Below are 18076 nucleotides of genomic sequence, written 5' to 3'. Positions count from 1 at the left end.
TTACGTAAAAGCGAACAACTTGTTAAGTATTGGCATTTATTTTACCAATTTGTCCGATATATCGTTTATGTTAGGAATAGGATACTTGTCGTCTATCGTTTTGGCATTTAGTTTCCGAAAATCTATAACTAATCTCCATTTTACTTTTCCAGAAGCGTCCGCTTTTTTCGGGACGACCCAGGTGGGTGCACTCCAGGCTGATGATGACGGTCGAATTATTCCCTGTTCTAACATTTTTGTAATTTGAGATTTAAATTCCTCCCTATGAATTTGTAGGTATCTATACGTCTTCGAATAAATAGGTATTTCATCTGTCGTTTTTATTATTATTATTATATGTGAATGCACAGGCAGCTTAAAGCTGATACGTGCACATCAATGTCCACTTGTGTTTTGTAGTCTACGAAAGTGTTCATTGAGTTTGTTTTTAAAAGAGTTTATCGAAGGTGCACTGATCACTGACTCGGGTAAACTGATCCACACTCTCACTACGCGGTTAGATAGGAAGTGTCGTCTGGGGTTGCTACTACTCTGCGTCCGTGTCAGTTTCAGAGAGTGTCCTCTCAGTCTGTCATTTATGTTGCGAGTAAAAATATCGCTTAACCCGGGTACGTTGTAGTGTCCTGTGAGTATTTTATACGTTTCTATCAAGTCACCGCGTTGCCTTCGCTGCTCCAAGGTTGTCAGGTCCAATTCCTTTAATCTATCTTCATATGGTTGGTTACGAAGAGATGGTACCAATTTTGTGGCTCTTCTTTGGACTTTTTCAATAAGATTTATATCCTTCTTAAAATATGGATTCCAAATTTGGAAGGCATATTCCAGTAAGGGTCTTACATATGTCTTATATAGCTTAATAAAGAGATTCTTGTCTATGTAACGGAAAGCTTTCCTGGTCATGTATAAAACCGAATTTGCCTTTTTGGTAAACCCTAAAACATGTTGTTCCCATTTAAGATTGTTAGTTACAACTACACCAAGATCACGCTGGGAAGCAACGCTCTGTAAACTTTTGGAGCCAATATTATATGTGTGCGTAGGGTTATTTTTGCCAATATGAAGTACAGTGCACTTGTCTGCGTTGAGGGTTATAAGCCAATCTTTCGTCCATTGTAAAATGCGGTCTCAGTCCTGCTGTATGATGTTCTGACTGATAAGCGGGTTTCCCATAATCTTTGTGTCATCAGCGAATAAAAACATGCCCGAGTGTACAACTTGCCTAAGGTCTGTTAAGAAAATACCAAACAACATTGGTCCGAGCACAGAACCCTGTGGAACTCCACTGTAGACGTCATACGGATCCGAAAGGTGCTCTCCAACTCGTACATGAAATTTCCTCCCTGTCAAGAAGTCTTTTATCCAGTTGAGCAAATTTCCGCGAATCCCAAAATGCTGTAACTTGGCAAGGAGTCTGTTTATCGGGACGCGGTCGAATGCTTTCTCGTAGTCCAGGTAAATAACATCCACTGGAAGCTTTTCATAGCAGGTACTAGTGCGCCTGTCAACACAACAATTGTATGCAGTGCTTTATTTGATTAGTAAACGTAAGTGGCTCATCTTCAACATAAAATACGTCGGCATATTTGGTACAAAGTTGTTTTAAATTAGCTGTCTTTTCTGTATTCAAATTATCTGTGCGTAATCGAGACAATACGTGATCGACACGTGAGAATTGTTGTGAGTCACCGCTACGGGAACACTCGGTCTCCGAATTGAATAACTCGACGCTAATCGGCTGAGTTAGCGTGAATATCATGTCGCGTGAGAAATAATTGCAAATTTCGACAGTGCTTTTATTATTGTTTGCAGTGCCTACTTATGCAATTACTTACAATGCAATTGCAAAGTACTTACCTGTTGTTCTACGAATATAGATGCCAGTCCATTTCCAACTGCAGCTGCACTACTGCTCCGACATTACTGCAGCGGCCTGTTATTGTCAATTTCCATAGTAAAATATGAATGACGATACCGACTGCACGTAGCATGGTGATTTTAGCGTACTTCCGACCACAGCTGCACTACTGCTCCGACATGTCGGTGTTATTGTCAATTTCCATAGTAAAGTGAATGACGATACCGACTGCACGTAGCATGGTGATTTTAGCGTACTTCCGACCGCAGCTGCACTACTGCTCCGACATGTCGGTGTTATTGTCAATTTCCATAGTAAAGTGAATGGCGATATCGACTGCACGTAGCATGGTGATTTTAGCGTATTTGGCGTAGTTTAGTGGAATGTTTATGTAATATCGAACATGTTCCAAATTATCACGACCGTGGCCTTAAAAATCTGTCACCACCACGGACTTTTGAGTCCACGTTCGTGACATTTAGACACGTGGTCATGTCATTCTTAATTCGTTTGATTAATTTAGAGGCACATGCACTTTTCAGAAATGCATTTTTATTAGCTACAGATCATTTGCTATTATTGCCCGACTGCCAAAGCAAAAAAAAAATGTTTTTCGCTTGTATGTATGTATGATGTGTATCGGATTCTTTGTCACGCTCTACAGCCTTTATAGTTTGACGGATTTCAACGTCTGAGCTGTCATTAGGTTTGTTGTAGTCATAGGAGTGACTTAGGCTATGTTAAAATAACTATATAAATCAAAATAGCCGAGTTGGCCACCATAATGCCGAAATGTCACGACTGAGGGACACTTTATCACAACCGTGTTTATGTACTCATTTTATTTACCTTTCCTTTAGCTTGACCATATGAATCAAAAAATTGCTTTTTGTATGCACTTTTGATATATGTAATAATATGTGAAAAATAAAAACGTTTCTGAGAAAAAAAATTTTTGGACACAATTTAAGAATCACCTAACTCGATCTCGACAAAAATGTGGCTTAAAAACTTAACTTGCTTAAGAAATACATATAATGAAGAGGACAAATCGCCAAACGTGAACTATGCGTCGTTGAAGAGTTCCATTCTGATCATCATCAGCAGTTCCACTTTATCAAATGTCACGATTTTGAATTTATATGCTTGATTTGTTGATTCTTTCTTCTTTCTCCTGGCTATGTTCCCATATCACTTGGGGTCAGCCCTCCTCGTACGTGTTCGCCACAACAATCTATTTTGTGTTGTCCCTGCGTCTACATTATTAGCTTTAAGATCTTTTTCGATTGTGCTCTTCCAGGTGGCGGCAGGTCGGCCTCTGCCTCGCTTCATTTCCTCTATTTGCATCACTGCTCTCGTCATATGGTCCTGGTCTCGCCTCATGACGTGTCCGTACCACCGCAAGCGATTTTCTCTCAGTTTGTCCTCAAATTTTATGACTTTGAACGTTCCTCTAATATATTCGTTTCTTATCCTGTCTAATCTCGTAACTCCTCCGGCCCAACGCAACATCTTCATTTCAGTGACGTGGATCCTTTGCTCATCTTCCTTTCTCATTGGCCAGCATTCCGATCCGTAAATTAGCGCTGGTCGGACTGCCTGTTTATAGACTTGGCCTTTAAGCTTTATGGGCATTCTGGTGTCACATAGCACGCCCGATAGTGACCTCCATTTGAGCCAGGCGGTTGTTATTCTGTGCTGGATGTCCTTTTCAGTCGCCTGTTTCGGGGCCACGATTGAACCGAGGTATTTAAATTCTTGTACTTGTTTTAATGAGGAACCCTCAATCATTACTGATGCGTTGTTATTGGCGTCGCCTCCAGACAGGTTGCACATCATGTATTCGGTTTTGTCCCTGTTCACTCGAAGTCCATGTCTCTCCAAAGCTCGCTGCCATGCGTTGAGCTGTTCCTGCACTTCCGTTAAGGTTTCTGAGATGAGAACTACATCGTCAGCGTAGAGCAAAGACCAAGGTGGCGGGCGCTGCAGATGTTCCGTGATGTAGTTCATCACTAGATTAAATAGTAACGGGCTTATAGTGGAACCCTGGTGAACTCCGACCTTTACCTCGAACTCGTCGGACTGACCCGCAGGACTGCTAACCCGTGTAGTTATTCCCTGATATAGATCTTTTATTAATGCGATGTATTGCTCTGGGACACGTTGCGATCTTAAAGCTTGCCAAATCAGTGCCCTTGGAACGCGGTCAAAAGCTTTTTCAAGATCGATGAATACAAGATGGAGGTCTTTTTTAAGTGATCTGTATTTTTCCATGAGAATCTTCACGCTATGTATTGCATCTATCGTTCCTATTCCGCTTGTGAAACCACATTGATTTGGGGTGAGTCTGACAATCTTGTTTAATCGGTTTTAATGAAGTTGATTTGATTTGTTGATTAAATCACAAAAATCATTATATGTATGCCTTCAAGATTTGAGGAGTTCCCTCGATTCGTCATGGATCCCATCATCAGAACTGGGTTTTGACAAAAACGGGACCAATCTGTATGCATTTACATACAATCAAAAAAAGAATTTAATTAGAAATTTTATTAATTTAGAAACATAAAAAAAAAACATACAACCGAATTGATAACCTCCTTCTTTGAGATTTGGAAGGCGGTTAATAATTGAAGAAGCGTAAAATAATTGAAGATTCATAATTTGAATTTGGAACCGAAAGTCTATACCTCAAAATTGAAAAGACAACAGAATGACAGAGAAACAATCCATGTATCCAGTTCTTTGCTATTTGAACCTAATTTTGGGGTTCCTTATCTCAGGAGGTAATAACGGAAGCTTAATATAAGATCAATTTATCGCCAGAGATAGAGCACAAAGCTTTTTCTCAGGAACGGATTGGGGGATCAACTTGAAGTTACAATGCGGGTAAGGTATTAAAATATTAAAGTTCCAGGTCATTCCAGTTGATCAAAAAATCTTGGAATTCGACACTGTCAAATTGTTGTTAGGTCACGAAAAAAGTGACATACTTATAATTGTAATACTTACTTAAAAAATCTACACGGAAGGTACCTATTTCCCGTTGACATAGAATCATAAATTTATGCAAAGAAGCAACAAAGTCTTAAAATAAAAGAAGAAATCCAAATCCAAAACCCTTAAAAGTAACTGAAACGGGTGATTTAGAGGTCACTGTAGGTACTTATGTATGTATGCGTGTCTGTGATGCCAAAACGGCTGGACAGGTTCCAATAAACGGGTAGCATGGGAACCCACAAATACTTTTTACTATTATGGTTATGACTATTTTGCCCGCAAGAAGTTCGGCATCTTCTAGTCTAATAAAAACCGTCCAAGAGCATGTCAGACCTTGCTCAGTATAGGGTACTATAGATAGCTTACACCTCTCTACCACATTTTATTATTGTAGTGCTTATAGTTTCCGAGTAAATCGACTGTGAAATACGGGCGGACGGACGGACATAACGAAACTACAGTTCCGCTCCGTTTTTGCCATTTTGGTTACGGAACCCTAAAAAGACATTGTGATTAATTTATTTTTATTTTTATGCAATTTAGTCAATATGCATATGACGTTGTAGTGGCACGGAACCTTCCTTGTACAAATCCAAATCGCACTTCATCGCCTTGTTTTCCCGCAAAATTTAATATGCACGAAAAAGTTTTCATATCAATATTTTTATAAGATACTTAATTAATAGAATATAACCTAACAAAATACTACTGACATAATAGTCACGAATAAAAAAGAAATGAGAAGTTGTCACGTTGACACAATAATATTATGATTGTCAATCATTATAAACAAAAAGCAGAATTATTTTTGTATTTTCGTACATGTTAAAGTGTTGCGAATTATATGTTGCCGACTCAAAACGTAATATGTAATCATGCTTAACAGCTTCCTACATGTTTGAGTTCTATTCATGTATTTTTTATTTTGACATCTTGAGTCAAAACACGATTCACAGGTCACGTTGATTTGGTTTGGTCGGTTAGTGCACAGTAGTTGTTTAATATTAATTTTTTAGCACTTTTTCGTCCAAAAATTAAAAAAGTAAAAGTTTTATGCAACCCTCCAGCATGAGACGAATCTAATGACATATCATTTATCAAAATCGGATCATAACTGTAGATCTGATGGGATGTACAAAAATCGGCTTCGCGTAATATATATATGGATAATACTCATATGCCCGAATTTTATTTGCCCGAAATTCATTTGCCCGAATTGTTTGTTTACCATAAAAATGATGTGACATACTCTTTGTTTACCCGATTATTAGATTCCAGAACGTACGAGTGCCATACGTGTTGTTGTCCATATTATTAATTGTAATAATACTATTTAATAGAATATTTAACCTCACCTAACCCACTTTTCCAGTAGTATTTCCTTTCTGTAAGGGTCGCAGTTCAAACCTAACCTAACCCATTTTTCTAGTAGCATTTGGTTTCTGTAAGGGTCGCAATTCAAACCTAACCTAACCCACTTTTCTGATAGCATTTCTTTTCTGTAAGGGTCGCAGTTCAAACCTAACCTAACCTAATTTTCTAGTAGCATTTCTTTTCTGTAAGGGTCACAGTTCAAACCTAACCTAACCCACTTTTCCAGTAGCATTTCTTTTCTGTAAGGGTCGCAGTTCAAACCTAACCTAACCCACTTTTCCAGTAGCATTACTTTTCTGTAAGGGTCGCAGTTCAAATCTAACCTAACCCATTTTTCTAGTAGCATTTGGTTTATGTAAAAAAAAAATATTATGGCTAGTGATAATTATGGCTTACAATGATGATGACAAAACCATGTTATTGAAATTGATTTTATGGGAAACAAAGTTTCTGGCACGTGACTAATATTACAGTAAACAATAAGTATTGCGTATGTAATTATGGGAAACAATATAATGGCTGTTGACTATTATGGCAAATGAAATTATGGCAAATGAAATTCTGGCAAGTGGGTGTATACCGATAAAGGTGACATTCGGGTGGCGAATGCAGCAGCATTACTCTGTTGCAACGTTACTGCTGCAGCACTCTCAATTTTCGTTATAAAATGATGTGACTGATTTCCATACTAAAAGTAAAAATGTACAACTGTCTATCAAATTGCGTTTTTTATATCGATAAATTTTCGCGCTCGCTTCGCTCGCGTTTTTAAATAACATTCTGAGATATGATAAAGGTGACATTCGGGTGGCGACTGCAGCAGCATTAGGTACTGTGTTGCAACGTTACTGCTGCGGCACTATCAATTTTCGTGATAAAATGTGACTGATTTCCATTCTCAGCTGGAGCCAATTTACCAAAAAAATTCAATGTAATCTTGATGACCCTAGGGAGAGGGGGCACCATGGTCTAGAAATGCTTAGGGCATCAAAATATCTTTATCCGGCACTGGTCGTTTGCGGAGTCAAACGATTTGGGACTCGCATTTTATACGCATTACCATGCCTTCCCGAAAAAAATCGGATCATTCCCGAAAGTCTCGCAACGCATTGAGGTTACAAGGGGCACGTGGTCTTCCTCAGGCGTCCGAAGAAGACCACGGTGAGTGGCGCTCTAGCCAGGCAGGCCGCTTCGCTTTCACTCGCGCGCGTATGCCTTACTGTATCGTCCGACATACACCTACTACTCTGTCGTTTAAATCACGTGTAAAATTTGAATAAGGGCGAAAAAACTATTGATTTTGGAGTGTAGTTTTATTTAGTGGTACCTAATTGTAAAATATTTTATCTGGACTACAGTCCTCTAGCATATCCATCTGTCAACTTTACTTCAAGTTCCGCCTCTAGGGGAGAGGGAGAGAAATTAGGATTACAAATTAGCAGCTTACTCATACAGGCCGAAATCCACGCGGGCGGAGCCGCGGGCACAGCTAGTATCTCATACGAGATCCAAGAGGTTCAGAAAGACCTCTCGGGTACGTTTCTAAAGCAAGTTTTTTATAAAACTCTCTTTTTGCTGTTATAGTGGTCTCTACAGTTTCGTGCAATTGTACATAAGTTACTATCGTACAAAGCATGTGCTGACATTTCTCGTAAAACAGCCCTACCTTGCGTCATCATAGATAAATCTGTGTATAACGCCGTTTCATCTCTACGATCGGAGAAATTATTTATTAGAGAATCTCTAATCCCTTCCCAGGTACTAGGAATTCCGTTATTTGTAAGGGTTCGCGCTGCGGAACCCGTGATTTTATTTAACAGTCCATTTAAGACCGACAAATTATTTAATTCGTTCCCAGCCTCTGCTCTCACATACAATTATCTGATCACATATATTTATAAATCTAACTAAAACATTAGGATTTCCATCGAATTCTGGAACTACCTTATAAAGGGCTTTAAAAATATAATTAAAATCATTGTTTGCCATTTCGTCTTCTTCAATAATACTATCTAAATTACTAAATAAATCAATGCGCTCGATGCGCCGAAACCTATTACTCCTATCCCTAGATTGGGCGGAAAGTGGGTGAAAAATTTTGGAAAAGGGGGAAATACACAGGAATGCAACCAAACCCTATGTGTACTCGCCACCACATTTCACGTTTTCTTCTCTCTATTCAAGCGCCAAGTAGATCTCCTCGTCTGTGCTGCTCAGGTTCTTTGTAGAGTCGATGCATACGAAGATTCGTGCTCAGGACGGGATATCAATGCTAGATTTCGCGTACCGAACCGACTCGACTCACGACTGCGCCAATTATATAGGGAGGCAGCAGTGGAGGAGATAAATAATAAGAATGCGTCGAATAAAAGAGATTTAAACAAAATATAAAGTTACATTTATAGCTAAATCTAACGCGTCGTCCTAAGACCCGATGTTAGGTGTCAAAAAGGCTCAGAGTGAGCTTGCACTTGCGTTTTATTAACACGATTGGACCAATTCCCCAATATCGATGATGCGCGGCGCGGGCGCGGGGTGGCTGCAACGTAACGTAACGTGGTGACGAGGGCGCCGGCGTGATGCAGTGCAGGTGAGACGACGCTGTGACGTATATCGATGACGTAGCCGTGCCATGATGCAGTGTGCGAGGTGCGTGCCTAACACCATAAAACTTAATTCTGCGTAACTTAGCTGACACAGTTCATTCAAAATAAAAACAATAGAGTTTTATACAATTTATTTGTAAACTACTTTTCTAAAGCGTACAGGAATATTGTGCATCGCACCACCTAATCAGAACATCGTGAAATAAATATTTACCTACTTTGCAACACATATATTCACTAATCGGAGTTGTAGTTATAAAGTTGCTGTTATTGCACACATTAAACTGAAGTTGCCATTTTTGCACAATTTAAATCTTTATGACGGGAGTGCCGTATAAAATGAAGCCCCTGCGTTAAATGCCCCCTTGTACTTGTACGAGTAACTAGTTTTTTTATAACAATTATTTTTATACGGTTCCCCTCTAAACTTAATCAACTATAAGCCAGCCAACCACACAAAGGGGTTAACCGATGTTAAACTGCAATATAACGGCAATGTACCCCATGATCGCTCCGATGGTCTGCAGCACCAGCCTGAACTGCAGTGGTATGCCACAGACTCGCACGCGGTCGAAACGCGCCCGTTTCAGCCGCGGCACATTCTTGCACAATCGCCGAAAGTCCTCTGGGAAGTATTTTAAAGTAAGTTCATTAGTTCTGCTCTGATCAAAGGTTACAAAGACATATGGCCAATGATTAGTAAATTAATCGGCCACAAATGCGACAAGTTTGCTAAAGGTAGGTAGTTCATGCGTACAGAAAGGTATTTTTTGTCGACTTGAATATAATTTTTGCAAAAATATATAAATTATAACGGCTTTACCCAGAACAATGGTGTTCCAGATATTTAGGAGGCTTCCGCGAAGACTAACGCAACACGGAGAGGCCCCTTTGACAGTTTATTGAGATGTAACCAGGGTACACCGAGCAAATGCTGCGCTTGCCCGTGTCATGGGAGTAAGGACTATTGAGAGTTGGTGAAAATAAAATGAACTATGCTATTGGGTGAAAGCGATGGACTAAATACTAGGCTATGTGATAAATTATTATAATTATTATTACCTGGGATTTCAATGGTAAGTAAATCATAACAAAGTTCATCGGCTTTTTGCATGAGTATGTAGAAACGTTCGCAGGCGTAACACACGAAAGACAAGAGTAGGATATTTTTCATTAACCATATATAGAGCGATAATTTTTCACGTCGCAGAAGAAACTAAAAAGGAAAAAAGGTTAGGAGAACTAAAAACCTATTCAGACTATTATATTATGTACCTAGATGGAGAGCGTGTATATTTAATCCTTAAATGCTTGATTTTTTTCTTTATGCCCGAAATTAATATTATGTGCCAGATAATTGTTTACTGATTGTGGGAAAAATAGTAAATCAAATTAAAACATCAATTTTCACTGCTTAATCAGTGTTAGAAAATACATAAGGTAGGTACTTAAATCATAATTTATGTAAATTTACAATTATTGGCAAAAGATAACCTATATTATCTTTTGCCAATTATTGTAAACTTATATGAAAAATCGGTACTTATATGAAAAATCTTACTACCTACCCTTAGAAATTTACACTATTTGTGATTATTAATATTTTAAATATAAAATAATTACAAACCCCGAATAAACTGCCTAAGTCACGTACTACAAATTATCAACTTTTCCAATTTTCCCAATTTTTCCGCCATTTCGTTTTAAAAGAAATGTAATTATTTTAATTTTTCTAATACTGCGCAAATTTGAATAAAAATTACATAGTGTTTTAATTTACTATCAAAATAATTTTACAGTAACAAATCGTTATTAAATATCTATTTGGGTTTATACTAACTACACTTAGAATATGGCCATATCAAAAATACACGCTATATAGCTTTTTATGATACGAAAAACCATAAACAAAACTCCATGCAAGTAAAAGGGTTGTAGACATTGATGTTTATTAGGCCTTATTAGTGATTATTTCCAAAAATATTAATGTAATAGAAAAATAGTTTTTAAAGACCATACTTAATTATCCATGTAAGCAATAGAGTCATAATGAATAAAAAGTCATCTCTACTTTAGCTGGCAACTTAATGAACATTTTTAAATAAAAACAAATGAAACCGGCCATCAAACAAAACACCATCAAACTCCTTTTAATTTTAAGTAAATAAAAAAAAACAATTTTCAAACTTTTATAATTTCGAAATATCAAGTAATGTCAATAGATGCTTACCGACAAAACACTTTGTTCAGGGTACTGTTTTTTTATATCTATATTAACTTGTAGATATAAAAGGGAGTTGATAACGAAACTCAATACATGGGAAGAAATCTGTAAATAAATAAGCATAATTAAATCGTTTGATGATGATGTATATCTTTCTTTATAAACTGAATCGTAAATTCTGTACTAAAGAATACGTAAACAAAATAAGTAAGTATCAACTTACCGGGACTTTACAGACTTTTTTGTATATTTCAAAAGCATTGAAAATAAATTGGTATGTTTCAAATTGTCTGTTTCCGCATGGCATGTTATTATACTCCGCCGATTTAAGGAATGTTTCCCGATATTGCTGCATTTCATTTATCCACATTTGTAATTCTTGTTTAATAATCCACATCATACGATATGTGTATATTACGTGAATATCGAAATAAATCAAGGGAAAAATATTTAATAACGATGCCATATTATATGTCTTATAAAAGAGAAAGTGAATAAATAAAAAACCCAACACAATTGTAAGCATTGAAATAATGTTCCAAGTAGTTAAGTTTTTTAAGTGAATATCGACGTAACGCAAATTTCTCAAAGCTTTTTGAAGGTTTATAATAAGTGCGGTATTGTCCGTGGTATTTCTGACGTTAGCTAGGAATATAGCGATATACACACAGGAAAAATATAGATTGTCAATATATATTGATGTAACGAGGAATGATGTTATTTCATAATTTACTGAATTGACGTGTGTAAAGACCACAGAATAGTTGAAACGATAATAAACAATAAAAAGAAAACAAATTGTCGTCAGGAAAAATTTAATTTTGCGCAAACAGCTGATTGGAGTCACAAATCCGCCAGAAATTTCGTAATTTGGACACATTAACAAAGACATAGGCAAATTCAATGGCTTAAGCATATTTTCAAAGTTTTTATGTAAATAATTGCCAAAATGTGTATCTTTCCTAAGGAATCCAACCATTTTGAATATATATCTAGTAGGTAACTGTTTCGAATTAAAATAGGTACGTCTTGTACATTTGAAAACAACTCATAGACTAGAAGTTTAATGAGCCTTTGAAATGGTAATTTGTCATTGTTGTAGTAAGTAATGATGTTGAAAAAAGCTTCGTTGATGATGTAAACCGTTTAAGTAATAAATTGCTTTGTAATTGCTGGGAAAGATTAAATATACGCTAAAGCTATTGTTACTTAAGGGCTGTCGCTTTTCATAGTTCTGTATTATGATTAAACTAGCGACCCGCCCCGGCTTCGCACGGGTTATACAAAACTGTAACAAATTATACATTTAAACCTTCCGCAAGAATCACTCTATTGATAGGCGAAAACCGCATGAAAATCCGTTCAGTAGATTTTGAGTTTATCGCGAACATACATACACACAAAAAGACAGACTGAATATTAAGGATGACTCACGTTAGACAGGGCCGTGTCCGGGCCGGGAGCTCCCGGCGCATCGTTTTCTATGGAAAGCATCACGTGATCACCTGTCATGTCATAGTATAGTAAGCGCCGGAAGCTCCGGCCCGGACACGGCCCTGTCCAACGTGAGTCATCCTTAAGTATTTGTTCATCTGTCTCAGTTATTTCTTGAATGTAATATAACACTAATAAGGCTAAAATTTGATAACTACCTTTAAATAGGTAGGTACAGTCGCCATCAGATATATCGGAGCGGCCAAGGTGTTCACAATATCTAAACACGCACTCTAACGCCTTGATAATAGAGGCGTGTCCAGATACGTGGGCCATACTGAAAGTTTCTGGATTCTGATATATGCTGGCCACTTAGGAAAAATAAGTCGTCTCATATAGTTCCCGCCTTCAAGCTCCTGGAATGGCAAGGACTTGGCATCAACATCAACGGCGAATACATCACTCACCTTCGGTTTGCCGACGATATCGTAGTCATGGCAAAGTCGATGGAGGAACTCAGCATGATGCTCGATGACCTCAACCGTTTCACAACGGGTGGGCTCGAAAATGAACATGGACAAGACGAAATTTATGTCAAATGCCAATGTTGTGCCCATCCCAGGCTCTGTTGGGAACTCGGTACTCGAAGTTGTTGACTCGTACAAGTAGAACCTAGGACAAGTAGTCCAATTAGGTAGGTTCAACTTCGAGAAAGAGGTCAACCGCCGAATCCAACTCGGTTGGGCAGCTTTCGGGAAACTACGTAATGTCTTTTCGTCCGACATACCTCAGTGCCTCAAGACGAAAGTCTTTAATCAATGTGTGTTACCAGTGATGACTTACGGCTCCGAAACGTGGTCTTTCACTATCGGCCTCATCTCAAAACTCAAAGTCGCTCAACGAGCTATGGAGAGGGCTATGCTCGGAGTTTCTCTGCGTGATCGAATCAGAAATGAGGAGATCCGTAGACAAACTAAAGTCACCGACATAGCCCACCGGATTAGCAAGCTGAAGTGGCAATGGGCAGGCCATATTTCACGCAGAGCCGATGGGGTCGAAAAGTGCTCGAGTGGAGACCACTGACTAGCAAGCGCAGCGTAGGACGTCCACCCACAAGATGGACAGACGACCTTGTTAAGGCCGCCGGAAGTCGCTGGATGCGGGTCGCTTCCAACCGGTACGAATGGAGGTCCAAGGGGGAGGCCTATGTTCAGCAGTGGACGTCTTATGGCTGAGATGATGATGATGATATATTTCCAGGAATTTTCAGTATGCCCTAAGTATTTGTGAGCGCCTTGACCGTTCCGGTAGATATATCTGATGGCGACTGCACAAATATATATATACAGTTCGTTAACTCTCAGAATGACCTTCGGATTTTAGAAAGATACATCGGGTATCGGCGGTAACACGCGAAGGTGATACTGCTGTTCTGCTTTCTTATTAACTCACAAAAAGTTTTAAACTTACCGCTAAAAGTTAAGGATACCTATTGTCTCAATGTAAAATGAGCCCTAATTTAATGACATTAGGCTTAATATTCGGTGGATGACTATATTGCGATATGACTTTTGACATTGGAAATGTCTTTTCGTTCGCTCCAGTATAGAAAGTCAAAAACGAAAAAAGTTAAAACGATAGGTAGGCCCAATGCCCTTGAGCGTCTGGGCGGAGAGCTAAGCACTCTGTACCCGCACCACCCGCTTTCCCCGCTCACTGCGATCGTACGTGAATACGTGATACAGCCCAGAGGCGCGCAGTTGGCGCTATACTCGTATATCTATTGTTTGCAGATATTTTGTTTTCAAACATGATGATGTATGAGTAGATCATGCATTTAGTGGAGGTCGTAAATTACTTTTCACGGTCAATACGACAAATATAAATAAATGATTGTCAAAGAGATTTAAAGTTTACTGATTTTTAAACCTGCGTTTTATTGGTTTACCTTTTATAAATTTCTTAATACATGTGATGTTGCATAAGCAACATGGACATAAGTCCATGGGCGACGATGACCGCTTCCCAACAGGCGGCTCATTTGCTGACTAGCACATAAAAAAACATTTCTCGAAAGAAGATATTTATAAAATTTACACATGGCCGGGATATCCCTATTATAATTATGCCTGCCGAGTATGATATTAAACAGACAGCAAAGAAAGTATATTTTATGAACATAAGGCCGGTAAATGTTATAGCGATTGAAATATGTAAGTACTTCTCTCAAAAAATGCGAGGAAATACCTATAAAAGTTCAAATAAGGACGGGACGTAATGACAATATTTCCACGCATGTTTGAGAAAACATAATTTACTTAATAAACTAACATCATTTTAATAGGTAACAATCCTAAAAGTAAATAGATGTCTCGCCGACCCAGAACAGGTACGCCTGGCGAAGAATGAAGAAAGAAGAAAGAATGAGAAGAACCGACCCAAAATGATATGGGAAAAGGCTAGGCGAAGAAGAAGAATCCTAAAAATGTAATGGTTTCTGAATCAAACTATATAGTACTAGCTGTTGCCCGCGACTTCGTCCGCGTGGAATCTCATCTTCAACATTTTACATCTTTAGTAGGTACCTATAATTTTCATATCCAAGCAATGTTGAAATTATTTTTCTTTTTATGCAAGTTGTATGAAGTTTTCATATAAATTTTCAAACCCCTTTTAACCGTTTTAAGGAATGAATTACTTTTCTTGTATTCTAATAATATCCCCTTATACAAAGATTCAAGTTCCGCACTCACAAAATATTTGATCTCCATACAAACTTTCAACCCCTTTCTCACTAAATTAGTTTTCATGTTTTTTTAATTTAAGGAATACCTTTTTGCAAAGTTTCAAGTTCCTAGCTTATAATAAAATGTGCACCCCAAAACAAACTTTCATCCCCTTTTTAACCCTGTTAGGGGATGAATTTTACAAAACGCTAAGTTTACTTTTCCTGTCTTCTTATAATATCCCCAAATACAAAGACTCAAGTCCCGCGCTCGATGAAATGTTTGATATCCATACAAACTTTCAACCCCTTTTTTACCACCTTAGGGGATGAATTTTCAAAAACGCTGATTTTTTTTTTTTTGTATTTTAATAATATATCTTTTTACGAAGTTTCAAATTCCTAGCTTAAAATAAAACTTGAACCCCATACAAAGTTTCGTCCCCTTTTTAACCCCCTTAGGGGTTGAATTTCTCAAAATCGCTTCTTATCTCTTGTACACTTTATAAATGTAATCTGGTGTGCAAATTTCAACTTTCTATCTTTTGCAGTTTCGGCTCTGCGTTGATGAATCAGTCAGTCAGTCAGTCAGGACACTTGCATTTATATATATATAGATTATTATATACCTAGATAGAAGATAGATAGATATACCTACAACATAAATTGCCAATGTTGATTATGATTAATTAATTATTATTTTTTAGGAATCGATCTTTATTAAAAACAGTTAAAAACGTAACATAAGTGGAAATATTGTCATTACCTTCATAATAATAGGCTGCGAAATACCGTGTTCCGCGCGCTAAAGCGCGTCACAACCAAATCAACTTTCTGCAGTTATTTAATCTTTGGCCACAATAACTCCAATTTTATTGCACTTGGGCTCAGCACAAGCATGCAGAATACAAGGAAGGCACGGAGCGACGAGCGACACAGCCTCCTTGTCTCAAAGCTAGCACACGACTGCCGGCCACGCCTTTTTCGAGCTGTATACGCACGAAATGTTGAAAAATATTCGATTTCTTAAAAAAAAGTTATTGATTAACATTATTCTACGTGGCATGTGTAGTGTCGGTTAAAACATTTATTTTACTTTAAAAATAACTTTAATCGAATAAACCGTTTAGTAGAAATAGGCAAAGTTAGTCGCAAAACGGCCTATCGTAATGTTCCTTTATTGGAAAAAGTATAAGTCACAGGAAAAAAGTCAAACGTTACAAGTGTTGTACATAAAACGTAGATTCATATATATTTTTTTCATATTTTTTTGTTGAACTGTTAAGACGATATATACTCTAGAAAGTAGGAGTTTACGGCCAAAAACAGCGCGTAGCGCCTTAAGGCCGAAATAGTGAAAACAAAATTCAATTTTTTCCGAGTTTTGATTTTGGCGCTCGATATTTTGGAAACGAAGAATGATATCAAAAATTTGAGAAAAATTCCTCTGGACAATTTAGTCAGCTACAATTTGAGTCTAAAACAAAGACGATCGGGTAAAGGGTTTGCCCTGTAGCCTAACCTTTTTGAAAATAGTCAAAAAGTCAGAACGATATTTTTCACATGACATTTATGACTTCATGTTTCGCAGAGTTCGTTATCGGTGTTTGTTGTGAATTATCGGGTTTATGACGGTAGAGTCAGACAGAGAAAAGTCTGCAGTGATTATGATAGCCCATGCAGTGCAAGTGTCATTTTAAACGTCAAACTTCTATGAAATTATGACGTATAAATAACACTTTCTTGCACTGCGTGGGCTATCAAAATCACTGCAGTCTTTTCTTGGCCTAACTCTATCTATCCTGTTTGAGACAGGCGTAGATAACGTGTTCACTATTCGACAATCTATGCATTCTTGTGGTACACTTTACGGAAAAACTATCGCACTGTTAAGAATGAGATTTGACATAGTAATTTGTGACGTTCCATGGGTAAAGGTACCTTATCAAACAACCTGTATTATCAAACAAAAATATATCATCATTTTATAAACCTAAAAAAATTATATAAATCAATAACACTGTATTACTACTAACGCCATCTGTTAGAAAAATAATTTGTGCTAATGTTATTTATATATTTTTCTAACAGATGGCGTTAGTAGTAAAAAAAATTTGGACATTCTTACACAAATTGACTAAGCCCCACAGTAAGCTCAAGAAGGCTTGTGTTGTGGGTACTCAGACAACGATACCTACCTATGTGGTATTTTCAATTTCAATATCGATAACAACGATGAATACAAAAGTGGAAAGTGGGTTAAAATTTTGGATTCTGACTCACGGGCATTTCCATTTAAAGTTGTACCATGACTCACTTGACGAGTTGAAAATATAATTTGGATTACTTGGTACTTTTTTATGTAATTCTATGAGTAAATATATTCTAGTTTATGAAACACAAAAGAGAATCGTCATATTTTTAGCATAAACCAGTTAAAATTAATATTTAATAGGATGAGGGAGGTTTTTTGCGGTCCGTTTGGTTACAAATGGTTTTTGATATAGTAAATAAAAGACATACTTGAAGCAAATGTTTTTATGTTTAAAGCATAATAATGTTAATAAACAACCTAACCAATTTACCAATTTAGAACAAACATTTTACATAAAAGGGAATTTTAGGTGGTTTGGTTACGAGGTGGCCCCAAATCGTACGTTATTTTTAGGTTTATTAAATAGTGATTGGTATTACTGCCATGTGACGAATAACAATCATTAGAATTAACAAAACATGTGATTATTGTCAAAAAAATTAAATAGTTTAGCTTATAAACTTTGAATAAACAATAATAAATACTTTTGAAATCAAGGGGACATTTCCAAATGGACACCCATGTAACTTAATGGACAAAGTAA

General features: G+C 37.3%; 1 protein-coding gene across 1 annotated transcript; it reads right to left on the bottom strand.

The window, feature by feature from the left end:
- Positions 1 to 3046: 3046 nt before the first annotated feature.
- LOC134800816 (uncharacterized) lies at positions 3047 to 3865 on the bottom strand. The gene has a single exon (XM_063773376.1). The coding sequence runs from the start codon at positions 3863 to 3865 to the stop codon at positions 3047 to 3049; it is 819 nt and encodes a 272-aa protein (XP_063629446.1).
- Positions 3866 to 18076: the final 14211 nt, after the last annotated feature.

The sequence above is a fragment of the Cydia splendana genome, chromosome 2 (assembly GCF_910591565.1).
Source record: "Cydia splendana chromosome 2, ilCydSple1.2, whole genome shotgun sequence".
Classification (NCBI taxonomy): Eukaryota; Metazoa; Arthropoda; class Insecta; order Lepidoptera; family Tortricidae; genus Cydia; species Cydia splendana.
This window is presented reverse-complemented; position numbering and strand designations above follow the sequence as displayed.

Excerpts from the sequence above, each read along its gene's own strand:
- LOC134800816 (XM_063773376.1), bottom strand. The coding sequence starts at position 3,865 with ATGAACTACATCACGGAACATCTGCAGCGCCCGCCACCTTGGTCTTTG.